Source organism: Poeciliopsis prolifica, unplaced genomic scaffold (genome assembly GCF_027474105.1).
Source record: "Poeciliopsis prolifica strain line A6 unplaced genomic scaffold, Auburn_PproV2 SCAFFOLD003, whole genome shotgun sequence".
Taxonomy (NCBI): domain Eukaryota; kingdom Metazoa; phylum Chordata; class Actinopteri; order Cyprinodontiformes; family Poeciliidae; genus Poeciliopsis; species Poeciliopsis prolifica.
Genome location: NW_026562378.1, coordinates 9,054,399 through 9,076,942, shown reverse-complemented (window position 1 = coordinate 9,076,942; position 22,544 = coordinate 9,054,399). Strand labels below are relative to the sequence as shown.

The window sequence follows — 22,544 nt, the reverse complement described above, 5'->3', positions numbered from 1 at the left end:
CTTGCACACAGTTAATTTTATAATTTCAATTTGTCTAGCGTGAAATTGATGTCTAAAAATAGGATTCTTCTCTAATTGCCAGACCAAGAAGTTGAGTGCAATGTTAAAGAAGCTGCGATCAGTCAGCCCAAACCGCAGAGGAATCCAAAACGGACCCATTTAGTATCTAATACCTTTAAAGGTGCTCAGCCACAATGCAAATTAAATGTAAAAAACGTCCCTTTGTTCAGTTAATGACATGTATTATAAAGTACGTGGTGTGGAGAAAAATAAAATGACTGAATTCTCTGTATAAGAGATTACGCCACCAAACCTCAACTCAATATAACGCACGCTGTTAACAGCTTTGAAAAATAGTAGCCTTTATTTGCTGATGGTTGTATATTTACACAAAGCATGGCCTTGCTGTCTTGGTACATTAGGTGAAGAACTCAGGAAAATACATGAACATATCTCAGGGAAAGCAAGCAAACCAGGTTTAACTTATGACATTGGGACTTGGAGAAGAAACATCTTAATCTGATTGATGTAAATGTGTAAAAATGACAGAAATGGGCATCACCCTTCAGCATCCAGTGACTAAACATCCACTCATGTGCTGGATATTCTACTACATGAACATTTCGGTTCTTGTGATCTTCCTAATATCTTTTTAAAAAAGTAATAAAATCAGCCCTATATAAATCACTGACATCAATTTCTTTATTGAACATGCGGTAAAGTAATTAATAAAAAAAAAAAACATGAACTGACTGGAAAGAGATATACATATATATAAAAAAGATATGCAGCGTCATTTGGGTGACTTAGCCAGAGCAACTGTGGTACAACTAGAAATGTGGTTTGACTGGAAAATATTTTCCAGCTTTTGAAAGTGAAATCTTCACTTTAGTGGTCTGACGGATGCTGTAAACAGTGACTTTCCAAGCTATTCATACCCCTGGAACAATATATATATATATATATATATATATATATATATATATATATATATATATATATATATATATATATATATATATATATATATATATATAATTTCCCATGTTACAACAATAACCTATAGTGCATTTCAGCTAGATCTCATGTGATAGACCAACAAAAGCATTGAATTGTGAAGAGGCCCACATGTCATAAATGAACACAAATGTGAAAGAACATTCTCTAGTATAATCAGACTAAAGTAGAACTGCTTGTGTGGCCACAAACCATATTTATGTGGATGAATGGCCCAGTGAAAGGCCAGACCTAATTCCAATTAAGAAACAGTGGCAAGACTGGAAAAAAAAAGTCAATGTTCACAGATGGTTTGCATCCAAAATTGTTTTGTCTCTAGATGGACAAAGCCTGATGAAATAAAGTATTTCCAGCTGTAATTAAAGTAAAAAACAATTCTGCAAAGCTCTGTCACATTTTTATTTGTGCAGAAAAAAAACCCCAATTTGTTTGTGCCTCTGAATTATCCAATGCTATGTGTTGGTCCATCAAGTAAAGAACATTTTTAAGGCTCTACATTTCTGAATAGGTCTACCATCTTCATTTTTGTAAACATGACTATCATACCGGCAGGATGCTAAGAACTCAGTTTTCAGCCAATTAACATTAACATATTTTAGACAATATGGCTCTCTCTCTGTCTGCTTCGATACACAAGCTGTAACTGCAGTCCCTGAGGCCAATGAGGGGAAAATCAGATATTTAATGATGCTTTTGGATTCTGAAACAAGAGGCTCTCCATAAATAATAAAAACAACCCTGAAATCTGACAAATAACATTCTCTTTTACATTTTGATATACAAACAACATAACAAAAAGGATCATAAATACAGAGCAAACTGGTGCCCAAAAACATTCAACACACACAATAAATGCAATATGGTTTATAAAATGCAATATGATTAAATTACATCGACAGCTAATGTTCTCGCAGGAAACATCATATCTGAATAAATTACGAAGCCAACCCTGTCTTCATCATGCTGCAATAATAGTGGAGTTTTCTGACTGCTAAAACATTCATTTTGGAGCAAAATAATTTTTATGAATTGATGCAGAGAAAACAAATACATCAAGTTGATGTATTTGATGAATATGCAATTCTTCCATAAGTGATAATTTCTTGAAAAAATGACAAAGTCTACAAAACCAAGAAGAAATATAAAGCCTAGATTTTTTTTTTTATCATAATGAGTTAATCTCATACATTTCCCCACATATTCTGTACATACATAGTATAAATTACATACAATATCAATTTAGGCCATTTTAGGATGAACTCTGGTAATCAAATCCATACTGTTGAAGAGACTGGTTCAAGTGTCAATGAATATTCTAATATGATAATTATTTTTGCCTAAAATACTTATGTACAAATACTGTTTGTTGCAATATCTACACAGAAATAACATTTTGTCTAATATTTGAAGGAGAGAAATACTAATAAAATTTGCCCCTGCTGTGCTAACTGCTAAGTAGTAAAACTGTATAAATGTGAATCTTCGAATACATCTCCTGAAATTGTTTTCAGATACTGGCATGTATACTGTTTTCCAGGAGGGGTAATTAAAACTTGAAAACTAATAATTAAATGTTGGAAGCAAAAAAAAACAAAAAACTAAGAAACAAAAAAAAAAGTTAAAGTTGGCCTCAGAAGAGGGTTCAAATTAGGGGGCGTTATGAACAGATTATCACAACGTCCCCAAGATATAAATGATGGCAGGCACTTGAATGTCATGGTTGTGCATGTGAGCAGGAAACAAACAGATGGTCACATGTGATTGATAGTTTTAAGAGTGTTCCTTTGAAATAAAAAAAATAATAATAAAAGACCTAAATAAAAAGGAAGAAAAGGCGTTTCCCCACTCAGGATTCCATCTCATCGTCTAAAGGTGGCGGCTCAAAGCTGACTACCTCGTCATAGGTTAGGCCTGAGGGAGGGAAAACAAAACAATTAGTACGAATTTCTTACCCCAGCCCAGGTTCCCATCTCGTCCAAACTTACTCTTCCACTCCTCTATTTCCAGGTCACGGCTTTCAAAGCTTTGGTCGTAGGGCTCCGCTTCGGGCTCGTCGTCTGGATCATGATACTGAGAGAAGTATTGGTGCGCCAGCGCCTCCGACGCAGTGATCCGCTTGTCTGTGTCCAGCACCAGCATTTTCTCCAGCAAGTCTACAGCTGAAGCACAATGGTTGTTGCACAAGGGTTATGTAAGGTTTGCACTGAGGAACACTGACATGTTTAGACATTCTATTCATATGTGGTTTTACAATACGAGGTACATTAAAATAAATACAAAATTAAATTTCAGACACTTAACATCTGGAGATGCCATTTTGAATTATAGAAGGGATGCATGCAAGCTGAACATAAACCTATTTATATGTACAACTCACAAAATTACAGCCTGTATCACTTAGAACTTGGTAAAATACATTTTAATGTCTTTTTTTTCCCCTCCAACTTCAGAATTATGTGTTGGACTATCACATAAAATCCCAGCAAAATAGATTTCTGGTTTCACTGAGACATATTTTAAACAACAGAGGAAAGCATTACAAAATATAAGCAAACTTGAGTAGCTTCTATTTCTAATCCATCTGCAGAAGTTTACCTTTTTCCTTTATCTATAATATCTTGATGTGCCTAAATTTCATCTCAATAAACTTTTAACCCCCTGCTCACAGTCTTTATTAGCACTTTCATATCATCAATTTATTCCAATGCAAAAGGTAACATTTTTCATTTTATCTTGTATTTCATTCACTCAGTGATACATATGAAAAATTAATGGAACGTTTAAAATTAAACTATGAATGAAAAAGCAGAAATAAGTGAAAATTTATATCTGCCTTGAAAATTATCTGTTCAACCCGAGATGACCATTCCAGCCATATTTCAATGAAATACACTCAAAAACTCACATAGCTAAAACACTATACATAATAACTCAGCTTATTCAATGCTAAACTGCTTCATCATAATAATTTTCAGTTTATTTTAACTGCAGAAAGTTTATTTTAACTGCAGAAAGACATTTAGACTGATTTATACCACTGTGAAGATTTATGGCAACTTTTAAAATAATACTTGATAATGCCACTAGGGGGAAGCAGTGAGCCAGAAGTGGTAAAAACCACAGACCAACACCGAAAGAGGAACTTACCAAGAGGGTTGGCGCCAAGGAACACATCAGCAAAGTTCCTCTTGGGCATGTGAGGAAGCGAGTTAATGTAGTTCCTTGCCTGTAAAAGAGATAAGCAAAATAAGATAAATTGTTTAAAAAAAACAAAATAATCCCACCTTTCATTGTCACAATCAAGAAATATTGGCACAGCAACCCATCTTGGTGCAGCGAGACGGGTCCAAACGTCTCCACTCCACACACTTAAGTTAGTACAACTCTCCGGGGGGGGGGGGGGAATTTAAAAAAAATCGCTGCACAAAATTTTCTACTGAAAACTAATCACCAGTGCAACAGGAGCTGCACCACGACAGCACTCTGAAAAGCATCGCAGTGACAGGCATGGTGAGTCAGAAAGGAAACAGGGAAGAAGTGGAGCGACAGCATAGAGTGGTGGTGAGCCTGTTGGTGGGGAAGGGAAGTCTGCCGCTATTTGTTTGCAAACAAACATCGAGCTGACAGCTGACTGCTCGCCCCCGCCCTCCGACTCTGGCTGAAGAAGGAGGCCACCTGGGGAAGGGAAAGGGGGTCTCACCTCATGGCTGGGCATCCTGCTTATGAGAGAGGCTGGGGGAGTCCCCGTCAGACGCATTATCTGCTGCAGCTGGTTTATATCTAAAGCCATGGAGTCAAGGGGAATCATAGCGAGTCATCAAGCATGGGGGGGGTTAGTGGAGTTTGAAATTAAATGGAAAGAGGCAGATATAGAAGAGTGGAAGGGAAAGTGTCAGACAAAAGCTGCGACAATCAAGAAATGTTTTGACTGTCATAATATAAGAAGATTTATAAATCCTTTAGAGCTTGGCAGGGCTCAAAGAATGCTTGACAAACATGGAAAGCAAAGAGAAAGCAAGTCAAACTGAAGTCCAACACAAAGCTGGACAGAAGATGGTTTAGTGTAAACACAAGGAAGTGGGCTAAGTATAACCGGAACAAAACAGAGGCAATGAACGCACAGACAGGCAACGGACAAACTGGGCGGGATGGTACTTAGCACTCACAGAATCTGAAGAGATTTTCATCAAGAGCTCGGGCCCTGGGGTTCCGACGAGCATCATTATAAGCTTCAACTGATCAATGTCTATGAAACTCACATGAAGGAAAAAAAAAAAAAACAAAGGAATGGATGGACGACACTGATAAATAAAAAAGGAAAAATGAGCGATAAAACATGCAAAAAAAAAAGAAGAAATAATCCAAAGTAATTTCAGCTGAGATTTAGAGCAATAAATGCCACGCTACAAACGCAGCGAGACTGAATGGGAGTTTCTGCAGCATTTGAGCCCCTCTGAGCAGTAAGATTTCTATTACGATTGAGAGCAGAAAATGAAAACATTATGCATTACTTGTTTGCATAAATGTGCTCTGTAAACATTGTCACGTTTGAGCGCTAAATTTGTTTGATAGATGTTAAAAGCATTTTGTCTGACACAGAAAAGCCTTTTCTTCATCTCCTGCAAATTGATTGGTGTTTTGTTGATCTTCATGGACAAAAGCTGCTGTTTCTCTCATTTTCAGAAAAATAATTCACTGTCTTTTGTCTCATAAATATTGATCTAAAAGAATGATCCCTACTGCTGTTCCCTAACATGTCTGGAAATCATTCATTCTCATCTACCGCTCTTTCTGCTTTTCCCATTCATGTCTTGATAACACACCAAGGATTAAATTATTTATTTTCTATCTTTGAACTTGTTAATGGAATGGTTTTTTATGTATTAAAACAAAAACACAAATAAATGCTCAAAGCAGTGGCCAAAGGACTAGATTTGAAAAGTCCTGCTCAAACACTTTGTTGTGCAATTCTTCAGTTTGAATTGAAGTTTGTCTAAAAGATCCTCTTGATAAGACTTTGCAAACTATTTCATTATAATGTGAAAAAAGAGTTATGCTTACTTCAACAAAGTGTAAAATATCATGCCGTGCAGTGTTATTCCACTCCGAGGTTGTCGTCAAGCTTAAAATTGAATTCATTGTTAGAGGTTCACAGAAAAATCAGGAGATGACCATTATGGAGCCTCCATCTCAGCCATTTTCAGTATGAGTGATGTGTATAAAAGTAAGTTGGAGGAGAGTTAATTTTATTCACATCACATAAAAGCAAACTGTTCTCTTTTTAAATAAGCCTGGGGTTCATTCAGGCTGCAAAAGAGCAGGGGAAAGCAAAAGTTCCTTGGATAGCAGGAAGGATAAATGAAGTACAGCAAAGTTAAGTCATTTGAACTTTTTCTTCAGCTTTCAAAATATGCTCGCCATAGAACTTACTGCATGTGGAGATGTTGACCTCTTTCCGGAAATCTCAGTTAAGTAAAGGTTGTCATTTTCCAGGGAACTCACACAGAGATTCAAGCCAATATAAGATCTTAAACGTCCTCATCATTTTGTCTGTTATTAAAAAAATAGTAGAACCAACCCTGTTTGACAACCACTCCATTCTTACACATGCCACAGCAGCTTCGAATGTAAATATATCAATCAAGAAATACATCTTAAGGCTGTTTTTGTAAGCTCATGAGCTGCTGGGGAGAAACTGAATTAGCCTAAAAGTACTTTAAACAGGTCAGACATTCAAAAGAAAATATTGGAGAATGGAAATGAGCTACAAAACTCTAATATCTATATGTCCAATTATTGTTTAAATTTTCTCCCACTAAGCAATCTCTCTCTGGGAGAATTGAATCCAGAAAACGGCATTAATGTGGTGATGCACTAATGTTTTAGAAACCGGACATCCACCACATATTCATTTAAATTTGATCTGCTGGTAATGAACAAATACATCTGTAGTAACGGTTTACTACAATCGCAAATAATTGCAAACATTGTAACTGGCAAACGCCTGGGCCTCTTAGACTTCCCAGATAAATATTCACATTTCATTCAGAGAGGTTATGAGGAGGCAGACCAGAAAGATTGCTCTTCAAAAGAGTGAATCACATGTGGTAAGAAATCCCAACTCTAACGACACCCACACACAGGACATGCAGAGAAAGCATGGATGAGTTGGTTACTTAGAGCAGGATCACAAACACATTACACAATCGCCTGCCAACCCCATGTTTTTGTTTGTCACAGGACCATTGCTCCACTGGCAGGTGCCAACGTCTACATTTCACTGTGTTTGCACTAAAATGACATATTAGGATCATGCATGTTTTAATAAAAAATAATCTGAATGCTCAGCTGCTGTTTGTGGTTATCCTTGTGGAAGAGAAGCTGAACAAGGCACTGTCGTGGAGAGGCAGAAGATGGTCAGCCATGCACTAACGGGTCCATCACTACTATCAGGACATCACATGAATCAATTTACTCTTCCAGCATGCAACCTACAAACACTTTGCAACCCTTTTGGCTTAGCCTAAGCAAGCCAAGTTTTTAATATGAACTCAGATTGGTGTAAAACTAAATTACATAAACAGCTAAAATGTCCTCCAGATGAATAGTATTAAAGAAATCATGACCAAACAGAGATTTATTCATGAAAGGATACGGTCTGTGCCTGGGAAGAGTGTCCGTCCTGTAAGCAGCTCCGCCATGATGCATCCAACCGACCAGATATCCACTGTTAAACATTTAAAAAAATTATCAGCACAGGCATGAAAACTTATCTGTACAAATGAGGTAAAAAGATTTATTGTTTTTTCCAGAAATTACAACTATATTATCCTCGGTTTAATTGTACACCTGCATGACTTTCACACCAACCAACTTCACTGCATAAAGAAAAGTCTAAGAATAAGATAAAACAGGTTCAGGTAATTCACACTTATACCGATCTGTGAAGATGACAATTGACCATACCCACAATCAAAGGGCTGCACTCTTAAAAAAGCTTTTTGATAATATTATGTTCTGGAGAATTTGTGAGTCCAATGTTCTCTGCAAATATGCACTGAAAATATAAAAATACAATCTTGACACACTGGCTGTTTTTAATGTCATCCATCTATATTTATTGAACTTAGAAATGAGGCCTATGTATCCAAATGGAACAGTACAATTAACAGAACAGTACAAATTGTAGGATTTGTAAAACTGCATATGTTCATCTCAGTTTTAAGAATTGTGACAGCTTACCCGTCATGTTGTAGTGCATCCAGTTGAGCATGATCTCTGGGGCTCGATACCACCGCGTCGCTACGTATCCCGTCATCTCGTCATCTGTGTGCCTCGCCAACCCAAAGTCAAGGATCTGAGCAATGAGAAGACAGGACAGTGTGCTGAGCACCGCTCATTGTGATGAAGGTCCAAAACAGTTCTGGGAAATGTTCCTCACCTTAAGCTCACAGTCTTCGTTAACAGCCAGATTACTGGGCTTTAAGTCCTAAAAAAGGTTGAAGGGTCCCATTTAGTCAGCATGTTTAATAAAAACAAAAAACAAAACAAAAAAACGGTATACTTTGGCTAAAAGAAAATAGTTTAATATATGGAGTTTATCTTCATATTCAGCAGAGCCAACACTTACTCTATGGATTATGTCTGCTGAGTGGATGTACTGTAGGAGAAAGAGCAAAAAAAGGGCTTAACTTCCAATCTCAATACTGTTTTAGACAACAGAATATACACTTATACACATACATATTTACATGTAATATGTAAATACAATCTAAATTGATGCAAAAAACAAAAGAAGAGAAAACTGCTAGGTTTGATTATTGCATTATTTTGACTTCTTTTGTACAATGAAGCATTAAATCAAAGACTGCAGATGACCCTATTGCACCCGGTCACTAATTTTAGGAATTTTAGTTGAAGCTGTTAATTGAGTGAGACTCCCACCAACCTTTAAGCCTCTGAGGATCTGGTAAATGAGAAACTGGACGTGGTCGTCTGTCAGCTTCTGACACTTGACAATGTTGTTTAGATCTGCTCCCATAAGGTGCGTCACCAGATATCTGCAAATGAAACAGATGTGATCTTTATTATACATAAGTATCAGTAGTTGTGTGAAGGCTTTGTCGCGCTACATTACTTTCCCTAATTGTGTGGTGACTCATTATAACACTTGGCAATTTGTTTACAACCTTCTAAAATCCCATCAGCATTATCAGCATAAGGAACGAAGGTCAACTTGGGCATCAGTTTCACTCATGCTTTCCTGATAATGAAACCACATCCATGTTTGCTGGAGGTGGAGCTGGATTCCTAACATGTTCAAAGAGCCACAATTTCTTACCTCTTGAGCCAAACAAAGATTCTTGTATTTTAGAGGAAAAAACACACTTTAAATGGACTGGTCATAGTATGCTCATTAATTTCAAGTTTAGCTAAAATAGATGGAGCCAGATGGAGCTGAGCATGTATATTTTGATTATGGCCGTCAATCCATTATGCTTCATTGGTAACTTGTGGGTGCAGGATGGTTCGGTATTATAGGAACATATTATTTGAATATTAACTTAGCTTGCATGTTTTTTTATTGTTTCACTAACAAAAACAATTTACTTAAAATAAAAATATTATTGATTCTCAGCCACAAAGTGTGCTTTCATTTTTATTTAATTGTAAATAGTACCATAACCTGCCCACAGTCACTTTCAACATCTAGTTTTCTAAACCTCTTCAAAGAGATTAAATTTATTCATTGCATTTGTAACAAATACTTCTCTTTATTTTATTCAGTTTAGCTTCTAAAGCTGAAATAGTTACCAAGTGGAAGGAGATAAATGAGAAAAGCAGTTTATTTGTTTCAACAATTCAGTTGTAAAACCTGAGACACGCATAGCAACTGCAACACATGGCATGGTTTCAATCATTCAGTAAACACAGACTGGGGAAACTTAACCTCTCCACTCTTCCTCCAGACTCTGGGACCTTGATAACCAAATTAAACACTTGCTACACCTGTTTGCCATTTAGAGGACTATGGATCACTGAGCAATAATCCAGTCACTTTTTTCTCTTTAAGATAAAAATGATTTAGATGTCTCTGATTCAGCAGTGGATTAACATAAGGGTCTGTTTGTTGCAGCTAATTGTAACTCAACCAATCTGTATTTAAAGGAAAAATAATATTTTTTTTCCCTCATGTAAAATTTTTGGGGATAGTATTTTAAATGTACTTTTTTTATGTTGAATTATATAGCAATTTGTGCAAGGTACCTTAGTAAGTGCTACTTTCAATTCAATTACTAAGATAAACTAACTTTTCAACTATGTTTTAATTTATTAAGATGTATCTATTTGATACATTTACTTTTCAATAAATTATATTCAAGAGCAAACACATACAACTCATAATTAGCACAGCGGAACACATTAACACATTAACATCCTGAATTAGAACGGCATGAAACAAAAGCTGAATTTTTACTCCTACTTTGTGAAACTGAAACCCGTTTTGCTTCGCTAAATGGAAGTACTGCACACTGATGCGCAGTCTAGTGCTCCCACTGTACGGCTTTGCTTCTAATGGCCCGAATCATCGTCAGTGAGAGACTTGTGTCCATCTGATTTTCTGCAGGAGGAAAATTGTTTTTACTGCCTTCACGAACGCTCACTAAAACAGAGGTGTCGCACATCCTGAATTGTCTGTGCAGGTTCAACTCACATTTCCACAAATGTGCAACAGGCTGATGACGCAACAGCACACAGAGAATTCAAGGACGCTCATTGAGGATTCAGCGCACACACACACACACACACACACACACACACACACACACACACACACACACACACACACACACAGAGGACATGCACAGAGACGGCCAGATGGCTGTTACCATGGAGACTAGCTCGGTGTGCACGTGTGTTCAACTCTGCATTCACCTTGGTACACACTCGACACAAGCTGGGCACACACAAACTTTAAGTATCTTTTGCAGAACTGCCATTAGTTTGAAGTCGAGCAACAGAACCGTGGACAGAAAGGAGGAAGAGAAACTGAAAAACAGTAAAAACCAAAGACTCCAAATGGGGACAAAAAGGCAGCAGAAAGAGGGGGGGTATGGAAAAAGTAACTTACACATCATTAAACTCCTCTAAGCTGGTTGCAGGGGTGAAAACATCTAAGAGTCCGATTACCTGCAGGGAAACATAAGTTAGGAGGTTAGTAATCATTTACAACTACCTGCTTTTCGACACAGAACATGACATCTGAAAACACTCAGCTGACATGATTAAATATTCTTGTTTCAAATCCAAAGAAAGCACCACACTTGCACCCAAGTTGTTTGAGGTGAGAAACAAGTTTGACAAGGGCTATTTTTACTGCATGCAGCCAGGTTCCCACTGACTTTCCGCTGTAACAATACAGACTTTGCAGATGAAAATTTTCTCAAAATAAAATGTTTTATGCATTGGCTTTTTTGAGTAGTAGAACCTCACCTGCAAAATAAACACTGGCATCTGCATGTTCAACAATCATGAAATACAGAAGTCGGTTTTCAATGTATTGGTTTGATAAAGGGCCATTCACAGTTTAAAGGACCAATGTAGATCAGCACTGTTTAAAAAAAAAAGTATTGCTGTATCATACCTATTCTGAAATTAGACCTTATAGATTTTAAATAAATTTATTTTTAAGATCCATCAATTGCTTTCTTTAATAGATTTCTAGATCTGGAAAATAACAAAAGTAAATTCCAAACTCTTTAAGATTCTGTAGTAACCTTGACAGAATTACAATAACTAGATATTCAAGTGACCTCAATGTTTCTTTAGATTAAGTCCAACTAACAAATCTAATTTGATCTGATTATATTAGATGTAGGTCATGCTATGTTTTGGCTGCACAGCTCTTTAATCACACAAATGGGGAGATTACACAGAATACAATTTTTTACTTCCTTTGTGGTCAAGTGTCTGCACAAAGCTAAAAAACACAAACCAATAGGATGTGTCTAAGTACACTTCATTTTAAAAGAAAAACTGCATACATCAAATTGAGCAGGGGCTCTTTTGCGCTTATCGACAATCTTGTCAAGTGAGACAGCAAGTGCAAGAAAGAAAAACCAAAAACGATGTGTTAAATATCTGAACATGAATTAACTGCTTTCGTGCTGCTGCAGGATGAACAAAGACAAAGGTGAGGAGCACTGTGCAAAAACATTGAGCATAAACGCCATATGATATTTCCTGAAGCACCTGTTTATGCACACAATCATGCATATTTATATCTACATATAGGTGCAAGCATGCATACTGACATAGAGTGCCAGCCCTGCCCCCAACCCCTAGAGAAGAGACCGAGATGGATAAGGTGCTGTGAAAACATTTGAGCGGCCCACCCACACAGCATCCCAACTCTGAGCTTATTGGTGGAGCTGCAGCCACAGCAAACAGCTGATTGGCCCAGTTTGACTTTCCAAAATCAAAACCCGGGGAGTCTCCTGGCAACAGCATGAGCAAAACACAGAATCCCTTTTCTGTGTGTGTAAATCTCACATTTGTATCAAAAAGCTGTGCAGCTTTATGCTTCTGCTTCCTGTAAACATGAAGAACAAGAGCTCAGTAGCATGCATGCACTCTTACATAAGCCTTTCAGTGTGATTTTATTATGCGAGCAAACTATTCAGTTTCTATACAATGTCACTGATATGCATTTAGCATAATGATCACAGTAATCCCAAAAAATCCCCCGCCCCCTTCATGTAAAACCTGTTTTTTATATGAATAGAGAGAGGTAGCTGCAGTATCGCTGCTTTGTGCAACACTAATTCCAAAAGTGCTCAGCAAACATGCTGTAGCTGATCCAGTAGTGAAATAAGGGTGTGTTCAGAAAACAGGATCTAGCTAAAAAGTCATTTTGAGAGTGCAATGAATCACAAGAAGCTTTCATCGGGTTTGAGTCAAAGGAATCAGGTTCACACAGATTCTTTTACAACAATGTATTTGACAGAGATTTTATGTGACAGACTCACAGAAAGCAGAATAAAAATCCCAAAGTGAAAGGAAAAGACAAGATTTGTTGTTTGAATCTGGAAAATGGAATCGTTATATCATCTGACCCCACCTGGTCTACAGTACGTTTATTTTTAACCTCATTAAGTGTTACCAATAAAAGATCTCCACTTGGCGCCACAATATCAAGAAAAATTTTACCAGCACTTGTAATTTTAGTCAAAACTATCCTACACTATTTTTTATGCAAAGTGATGTGCAGAAATAATTTCTCCATGTTTTACTTCCAAACTCCAAAAATCAGATGAGCTTTTGAATTCATGACAGTTTGTTGATACTTAATTACAACATGTGAAACTCTTATGAGACATTTTTTCAAATATTCATAAATTCCAATAAAAGAGCAAAACTAAGACAAGCTTTAAAAGGCCTTTTGAAAGCCTGAAGTAGAATACGTCAAACACTTTCTACATCAAAAGCTTTAATGACAAAAGCAAAACAGAAAGAAATACACTCTCCTCCACACCTGATTGCTCTTCCTCTTTTCCATCAAATCTCACTGTTAAATTTGCTGGTGTCATCACAGTGCTCGGCCTCATAAGCAATGATGAGACACTGTACAGGTCTGAACTTGCAACATCAACAACGATGACCTGATTCTGAATGTCAGGAAGACCAAGGAAATTATTGTGGATTTCTGCAGAAGCAGACAAAACCACTCCCAAATCTCTGCAGAGAGAGACGTACTAACTCCAAATACCTGGGAGTAACTACTTCAGAGGATTTGACCTGGAACAATAAAGTCTCCTCAGAAAGCAAAGTGGTTAAAGCAGCGGAGAAAGTTATTCTTCCAGAGAGCAATAACATCCACACCAACCACTGACTGAGAAGAATCCACAAACATATTTGTGTCCTGTCCCATCTGCTGCCCTCAGTAGACGGTGCAGGTCTACACAAGCTTGTAGCCACAGGCAGTGAGGCTGCTGAACAGCAGCTTCCTTCTTCTCTCTACCCCATCCAGAGACAATCAGCCTGACTGCATTAATCAAACATCACTCTATGACTCTCTCTGTTATTCTTCTGTGTTGATGTGCTTTCTGTTTGCCGTCACTGCTTACTAAACTTGTGCCAGCACTGAAATGAAACGACATTTGTTTTTTGAGACATAGAATTGAAAATAAGAAAGAAATTTCAGATATTTGTTCAGAAAAGTCTCTTACTCCTATGATAGCTGCAAGCACACCAACAAACAAATAAACTCCTAGCCATGCCAATTTCTGCACACACAACTTAGCCCTAAACTTTAAATAGCCAATGTCTGCTATCTAGAGTAACTCAGTCATTTAAGGAGTACTACTATTATTAGAGTTCCTACACAATTTTCATAGAAAATACCTTTAATTTAATTTTTAAGTCCATGTTTGTAAAGCTTTAAATTGGAACCAGGAAACACCACAGAGGAAGGCAGAAGGAACACAGACAAAGCAATGAAGGATCATGGGATAATGAAAGTACAGAAGGAAGGAAGGACACAAAAAAGGAAGAGACCAAGGAAAGAAAGAAACATAAGGAAACAAGAAAGAACGAAAGAGGATGGAGACAAAAGGATAAAAAAGTAAAGCAGTATGAAGAATACCAATAAAAACTTAAATGACACAAAGAGGGACAGAAAGAAGGAGAGAAAATAAGATGGAAAGGATTTAGGAAGGAAGGAAGGAAAGCAGGATTTTAAAGAAGAAAGGAAAAACAAAAGGAAGCATGGAAACAACAAATTGAAATATTTTTCATACTTCTTTTTCTTCCTCATGCTCATCTAGACTTTGAAATCAATTCAATCAAATTGGAAACCAAAGCAGTGATTTGTGGGAGGGCAACTGAAGCCACTGCCCTGAATAATGCAGTGTTGCTGTGACAAACAGCAACAAACCTCTGATCTATGGAGCAGGCTCCACAGATCCTGGAGCGGGCTCCACAGATCCTGGAGCAGGGTTCATGGATCCTGATAGATCAGAGGGTGAGGAGAGTGCATTTAGTAAACTTGTTTGGTGACTCAGAAAGTGCAAAGCACCACAGAGCCACATGCAGGGGGAAAACCTCTCCAAGCAAGAGCTGACACCTGCCTCAGCTGGCATGCTGGTTATGCTATCATTCACAGGACAAGCGAAACCTCAGTGTGTTGCTATGACCTTCACTTTTCTCATAATTGGAGTCTTTTCAAACCTGCTACATAAATAACCTGTAACCTGATTAGTACAGTCTGGTTACGTGTGTCACAACATGTTTTCCTCTCCCCCCGCTCCATAATCAGCTCTGCATGATACCCTAATGTTACATGGCTCTCCCTGCATGTACAGCAGACATAAATGTGATCGAGCGGTTATTAAATCTTAAAATAAACAAAAACGTATGCAGGTTTGTGCGCGAGTTTGCAGAGCCAGGACAGAGGTATTGCTGGAAGCGAGAGAGGCCGAACTGCAGGGGACTTACGTTCTCGTGCTTCATGTGTTTGAGCAGCCGCAGCTCTCTGTACGTTCTCTTTGCGTGGATGATGGACTGGAAAGGTCTGGACAGCTTTTTCACCGCTACCTTTAGGCCCGTCTTCTCGTCGAACGCTGAGCTGTGAACGAGCAGAACGTATGAAACACGTGAGAAGAAGGCAGTCGATGTCTTCATGCAGGCAGGTAGTAAACGACGCATCAAAAGCTCAACATTTCCACTTGATTTAGCCAACAATGAGATCCTTCACCTGATTGTGTAGGTGGTTACAACAACCTAGCAGACAGAGCAAATTATTGCATAACACTGAGCCCTCGGTTTCAGTTCTTACTTTATAACTGAACCTGCTGCTGAACATTATGACCACTGTGGACAGCAACAGGTAGAAGAACAAAAGCCACTTCAGTGCTGTTCAAAGCACTGTCCAGATAAAGCAAATCTACCAGTTACTAAGTTTGCATTATGTAAAGACACATTTTGCCATCATATTCAGCATCACACCTTTAAAAACTTTGTACTGGGAAATACAAATCTCTAATAACTAATTACTCTTTAATGCACAGCATATTAGGTATCCTTATTACACACATATACTTGTTATAATATCTAAGTGTACTGTATTGTAATTACAAAGAACTGCTTTTTTATGCATTATTTAGCAAATCATTAGACTCTACATCAAAGAAATTGCATGTAAAAATTCCTGGAGTTGAAAAACATCAAATATTGCTACACTGAAAATATGCAATTGTGATGAATTGTTTACACTACAGAGATTTTTCAAATTAAAAAGGAGACTACCGCACAACTTCTTTGCTTACAAAGCAACTGTTTCTCAATAAAAATAGTTGAACAGGACATATTTTGTTAAAAACATACAGCGAATCCGGTTGAACCAAACATGCATATTCCAAAAAGCAGAGAAGCGATTTTGTTTCATCGAGGGATTTTCTGTGGTTCCCTCAACACACAGAAACGTGGCAGACAGGTCTAGCCTTTAAAACACACAACATATTTCTGCCTCTCCTGCATCTGAAAGGAGTACAACCTGCTTGAGATAACCCACATTCCTTTGAGGTCAATCACCTAATCTGAAAAGATATAAAGACGATTGCAAACCCAGAAGGAAAAAAAAAATAGCAATCTTTCCAAGTAATGATGCTAACAAATATGTTGTTACAATGGTAATTTGCTTTTGGTCAACATGCTTTTGTAAGACTAGACTATGAAATTACCTAATACAAACAGAAACTTTAGTCACTGAGCAGCAAAAACATAACCTAACCCAGAAACACAGCAGTGTAAATTTCTCCTGGACACCTAAATAGATACTTTAAACTACTAAAACTACTAAACACGTCCTAGAATTTACTCCCAGCTGTGGCACTTTAGTGGTAAACTATGACCCTATTTGTCATGCATCCATAACAAGAACATTAAGATAAGCATTGGCGCTCTTTCCAGTAAGCCGGAGATAATCTCCCACACCCAATGTTGGAGGCTTGAGGAACAACCATGTGTGTGTCAGCAGTGAGAGAAAAGTCATACTCAGCAGAACCAGAACTAAAATAAAAAACACACAAAAAAAATATGACACGAGCAAACTATGTTTAAAACTACTGCTAATCTACAAGGCAAACAGAAAAAGCCTAAGCACACATCATCCAATTAGTCTGTAATAAATGGAAGTGCAGCAACAAATGGCCATAAACTGTGGGCTGTAAAAAGGAGCAATGCTGTGAGGCCAGCTTCGCATGGAAGTGGAGAGCCAGGCTGCTGACTAACAGGCACGCTAAGTGAGCAAACACATAAATGAGTACTACAAATGAGTGGTAGAGATGTCTGTAATAAGTGCAGTCTCATCTTTCAGTGCATTTTAGATATTCTCTCCTGGAGAAAATCCTAAACCTACAATCACATTGTTGTGTGAACTAAAACTGAGTATGGCATTTTGTGCCACCCTATATTTACACATCAAGAAGGTGTTTGGTCACATCTGACAACAAAACCTCAGCAAGTTTTACGCAGTCTAATCACAAAAGTCTGAAGACAGGTGCTTTCTTGAGTGAAATTTCAGATTATTAGAGCATCACATACTAAACCAACATGATTAAACTGAGACAACAAAGACTTTTCTGTAACTGGTGTCAGTAGCAGACAGTATGTCATTCTTAATTTTGTTTTCATATATTTTTAACACTTTATCTTTATGTGAACCTACATGCCCTGATGCTGCTGTTACACCAGAATTTTCCCACTGCGGGACCACAAAGAATATTTATATCTATGTCTATATTTATAGTAATTTCTAGCAATGTCTTCAGTGCAACAGCAGCAGCACATTGGAAACTAATCAAATGAAAACAACAAAAAGAAAGGTTTAAACTAAACTTTACATAAAAGTCTACAGTGCATTTAGCTTTTGTTACATAGTGTTTTTTAGAACAATTGAGTACAAATGCAATATTTAAATTAACTAGAGTTAATTAAAAAAACAACATACTTTTTTTTAAAGGGCAAATTCTTACAACTCTTAAGGCTCTCAAAATAATTTTAGGTGACTTTTGCTGTCACAACCTTAATTTTCATTTGCAAAGAAATAATGGAGAAAAGAAACCACGGCGCGACGTAAAACTAATTCGTGCAGGTATAAAGCAGGTGTTATGAGCACTAATCTTTTTATCCATTCTATTCTTTTATGACAAGAACAAGCATCAAGATCATTGAGAAATGTAGGACAGTGCAGCTTTTTCAGCTAACAGACTGACCTTTGAGAAACATGACAAACTAAAAAAAAGACGTTTTTAAGGTTTGTCATAGATGTATTTACACTTATCATCTAGATTTGCTGTTTTTGGGCTCAAGTTGTCAGATCTCACAATGCACATAATTACTGAGCTGCTGATGTCCTCATAGTGACATAAGGCAACTAGAGTAATCAATGTAAGAAGTTAACTGGTATGATTAATATAAGAGCTGTAATAACTTTGGCAGCCAAGCTACACCCTGCTTATTTACTGGAGGTGGGGGAGTGGGGGGTCACAAACTAAAGTAGTAGGAACATGAAAAAAAAAACTAAATTGCAGTGTATAGAAAACCTTAAAATACAGTGAAGCTGTAATATGATCTGCTCATAAAGACACATAAAACACATTTTCTGAATGCAATACTAGAGGACATGACTTTCCAGGCAAAATAATTATTTTCTTTTCATCCAGAAGAGGACAGACCTGCAGGAAAAAAAAAATAAGTATGCAAAACTGAAGTTTCCATCCATTTGAGAGTTGCTGCGACGTCTTGTGACGTTCAATCCACGCTATAGACTAAAATGAATTCTGAAAATGCTGAAGCTAAAGACAGAAAATGATTTGTTTAACTTAAGATGAAAACATAATGCTGTGAGACAAGAACTGAGTGAGTCAGAGCACAATAAGGCGTGTAATTTGAATTTCAAAAACTTTGCTGCAAAGTCGTGCCCCATTTTTATCTTTGACTGTCTGACACTTTAAAATGTGATTGATCTCTGGCTCTGTATTGGGTTCATGTTTTTTGTTTTTTTTTTCTTTTTATTGGAGCTTATTTAAAGTAATCGACACTGACTTTATGCAAACAGTGACATTCAGGGTAAACTCTACAAACTCTTAAGATAAGTGTAAAAGAAAAATATAAAATAGTTTGATCACACAGAACCTCACAAGAGTAATAGCAGAATTAAAACTTTTTAGACTGTGTCTCATTTGACTGACTTTCGGAGGAGCTTTATTTACAAGACAGTAAATAATTGAGAAATGACGCAAAAAAGAAACAAAGTTTTCAGACTTTTTTCATAAATTAAAACTGAAAGTGTGTCAGCTGTCAATGCCTTTACAGTGACTTCATCCTTTGATTACCACTGCAAGCCTCTTTGAGGAATGTTTCTTTCAATTTCCTTGGAAAATTCCTCAAGCTCAGTCAATTTGGATGGAGAGCAAACATGAATCTGAGCTTGGCCACAGATATTAAATTATACTATGAATAACCAAGCCTGCACAATACTAGAAAATCTTGCAATAACAATAACATTAGCAAATATTAGGATGACAATATCTGGTGTGATATGTGTGTTTTCTTCTTTCCTCTACTTCTGATCTGTGCTTCCTACTCTGTATGACCTTCAGCATTTTTGCAAATGTCATTTATGTCTAAGTGAGAGCTTTCACTGTGTCTGTTTTACTGACTACATATTGTACTTCGAAAAGATACTCTCTGATAAATCTTTGAGGCATTTACACCCAGACTAAAGTGACTTCCGTTTCACAGTTGCAACTGTTTTGTGGCTCCACAACATAAAAACCACTTCAGTCTGTGATTGTAACATGAAGCTTAGGGGGTATGAAGACTTTTGCAAGAGTTCTCCAGATTCATTTTAATAGCGGACATGCACTTCCGTGGCATTCCTCTCGCAAAAGACTTTCCAAGCAGCTAAAGTTGGGTCAACTTAAGGAGGGAAGTTAGAGGTGCAACTCATCTATATATCATAATGACATGGCTGAGTGGAGGGCGTCACAGCTGTGAGGCCAACACCTAAGCTCGGGACTGTGACTCATCCGTGTGTAACACAACAGGAGAAAGGATGACATCATTCTAGACTAGAGTCATCATCATCATCCTCGGATGGGTTCCTGTACAACTACGTGCAGTAGGGGGGCCTGCTTTCCGAAAAACCACGTGACCTCCTGGTACTCTGCAGGCTGCACCGAACTGGAAAATGCATAACGTCCATGCAACACTGAGACGGTAGTGAGTTCTTCACGTGCAGGACTAAGAGAAGCCATGCTATTTACAGACACCATGAGAACAGATGCAACGAGGAGGCACCGTTTCTCCATAGGATACAAGTATGGGCATGTCATCTCATCAGAGGAGGGACCAGTGCAAACCGTAGGCCGCCTGCACAGTGGACACCAGGAGTCTCGCTAAAACTTAAAGCAAAAGTCAAATAAAAAAAAAAATACAAGCAAATGTGAGCATGAAAAAGCAAGCAAATGTGCACAAAAACATAAAGCCCGAACTTGACGCGAACTGCTATGGAAAGTGCACGACGCGCAGCTGTAAACAATAGCTGCTGTTCAGCATGTCCTCCTCGGAAGCTCGGTGCAAGCTAATAACTACTCCAGAGGAGAGCCAGCTCGCTCGGCCTCCGCGGGTCATGGAAAGCCACTCGGTCGTTGTGCAATCGCACTGTAAGCTTTTGACAGGACTCTTGCAGCGGCAATTACTCACCACACGGATCCGTAAGCACCGGAGCCGACCGGAGACAGGCTCTGATAGCGCTGCGGGACTTCCCACACGGTTTTGTTGAGCTCCTGTCGGTAGAAAACGGGTCTCTCCTTGTGCGACATTCCTGCGGATTGACCACCAGCAGCCCCGCGGCGACACAACAAGCCAGCGGAAACTTCTGCCCTCTTCTCCGCTCCTCCCTGCGTGTGGCGACGTGCTGCGCTGCCGCTCTCCCCTTTGTAAAACTCCAAAAAAACGACAACTTCACTCGCCCAGTCTCTGCAAAAAGGGGAAGAAAAAAAAAGAGCAGTTGCGCAAAAGGAAAATCCCCCTCCTCTGTCTGCGGAGCGCTCGGAAACAACTTGGTGTACACAATGTTTCAGGTCAGGAAGCCCTCTCTCTGGCTTTCGCTGGATTTTTCGCCTCTATTCTGAGCTGGGCGCGAGGCGACCTGAACGCGCACGTCCCATCGTCTCTGCGCGTTCACCGCGGGGAGAAAGATTTTCTCGCGAGAAAGTGCGCGCTGTTGGGTGTCTTGGGGATATCCCCTGGGGCGGTAATCTCCCGCTGTCAATAATTAGAGCTTTTTACTTGAGCAGCCTCTGATAAGAAAATGTTAGGATGAGGCATACTTTTAAAATGTATATTAATTACAACCAAACTTGTTGTGATTTTTTTGGTTTAAATTAAGAAAAAAAAATCTTGTAGAACTGTTTTTAAAAAACCCAATTTGGTCCACATACTGCCTTGTAGAGTAATACTTGGAGCATTTTTCACATATTGACATGTTATAACCAAGACATGTGCAGTTTATTGCAATTGTATGTAGTAATACATGACTAGTTATTGTTATTTGTATAATTATTGTTACTGTTAGTAGTAACAGTAGAAGTTGCTGTTGTTATACCCTGAGTACTCCAGATTTTCCATAGTCTAAAAGCAATTGGCTCTCTAAATTGCCCTTTGGCGTGTGTGTGTGCATGATTGTGTGTCCTGTATGTCTCTGTGTTGCCCTGTAATGGACTGGTGACCTGCCCAGTGTGTATTCTACCTTTTTCCTCATGAGCACTGAAGATCAGCACCAGCCACAGCGACTGTGGAAGAGGAAGCGGGTACAGCTGGATTGTTGTCGTTCAATCAGCTTGCAAGGTCCCACTGAGACACAGCATCTCTTCCTGGAGGGAATCCTGGTCTAGGTCACTGCACAATTTCAAAGACATCATCAGTCATGTTAAAAAGAAATAATAAGAGAAAAAAAACTCAAGTTATCTCCAAAAACAGACCCACGCCAACAAAATTCTTCAGCAATAAAATGCTTTCAAGCAATGAAGAGACAAAAATATGAAGCGAAGGAACTGTCTCTAAACATATAAACATATCTTACGGAAGTGGAGAAAAACAAAACATGTGAATTAAAACACATTCTGTTTTAATTCTGGGATCTTCAACTATATTTTTTAACTGAACCTGGTATTATTTTTACTAATACGATATGACAAAATGCTTGAAAGACAACTTTGGGAGTTACCTCAGTAAGCTATTCCAGTAAATAACATGCATTTTCCTCCTATAGTTCAAAGATATCTATCCAAAATATTTATCCAAGATGCAACAGCGATTCAAATTGCATGAATCTATTACAAATGCATGGCAGCATGATAAGTCTGATCTTCTCAATAAGGAGGAAGAATCACTCATATGAATAAAAACACTATGACTGTATTCAGCTCGTCTACACTTAGATCTGTACAACTTTTGTTTTT

The 22,544-nt window shown here is 38.1% G+C and overlaps 1 protein-coding gene across 2 annotated transcripts; it reads right to left on the bottom strand.

Annotated features, from left to right (window-relative positions):
* Positions 1-1,044: 1,044 nt before the first annotated feature.
* Positions 1,045-21,233, bottom strand: mapk14b (mitogen-activated protein kinase 14b). Of its 2 annotated transcripts, none has more exons than XM_055022725.1 (12): positions 20,785-21,233; positions 15,514-15,643; positions 11,150-11,208; positions 8,966-9,077; positions 8,648-8,677; positions 8,459-8,506; positions 8,260-8,374; positions 7,673-7,744; positions 5,184-5,263; positions 4,165-4,243; positions 3,003-3,176; positions 1,045-2,928 (listed from the first exon to the last, which is right to left on the bottom strand). In XM_055022725.1, the coding sequence occupies exons 1-12, from the start codon at positions 20,901-20,903 to the stop codon at positions 2,864-2,866; spliced, it is 1,083 nt and encodes a 360-aa protein (XP_054878700.1). In that variant the 5' UTR covers positions 20,904-21,233; the 3' UTR covers positions 1,045-2,863. The 2 variants fall into 2 exon arrangements, with proteins under 2 accessions (XP_054878700.1, XP_054878708.1); XM_055022733.1 differs by lacking the exon at positions 5,184-5,263 and adding an exon at positions 4,718-4,797.
* Between the last annotated feature and the right edge of the window lie 1,311 nt (positions 21,234-22,544).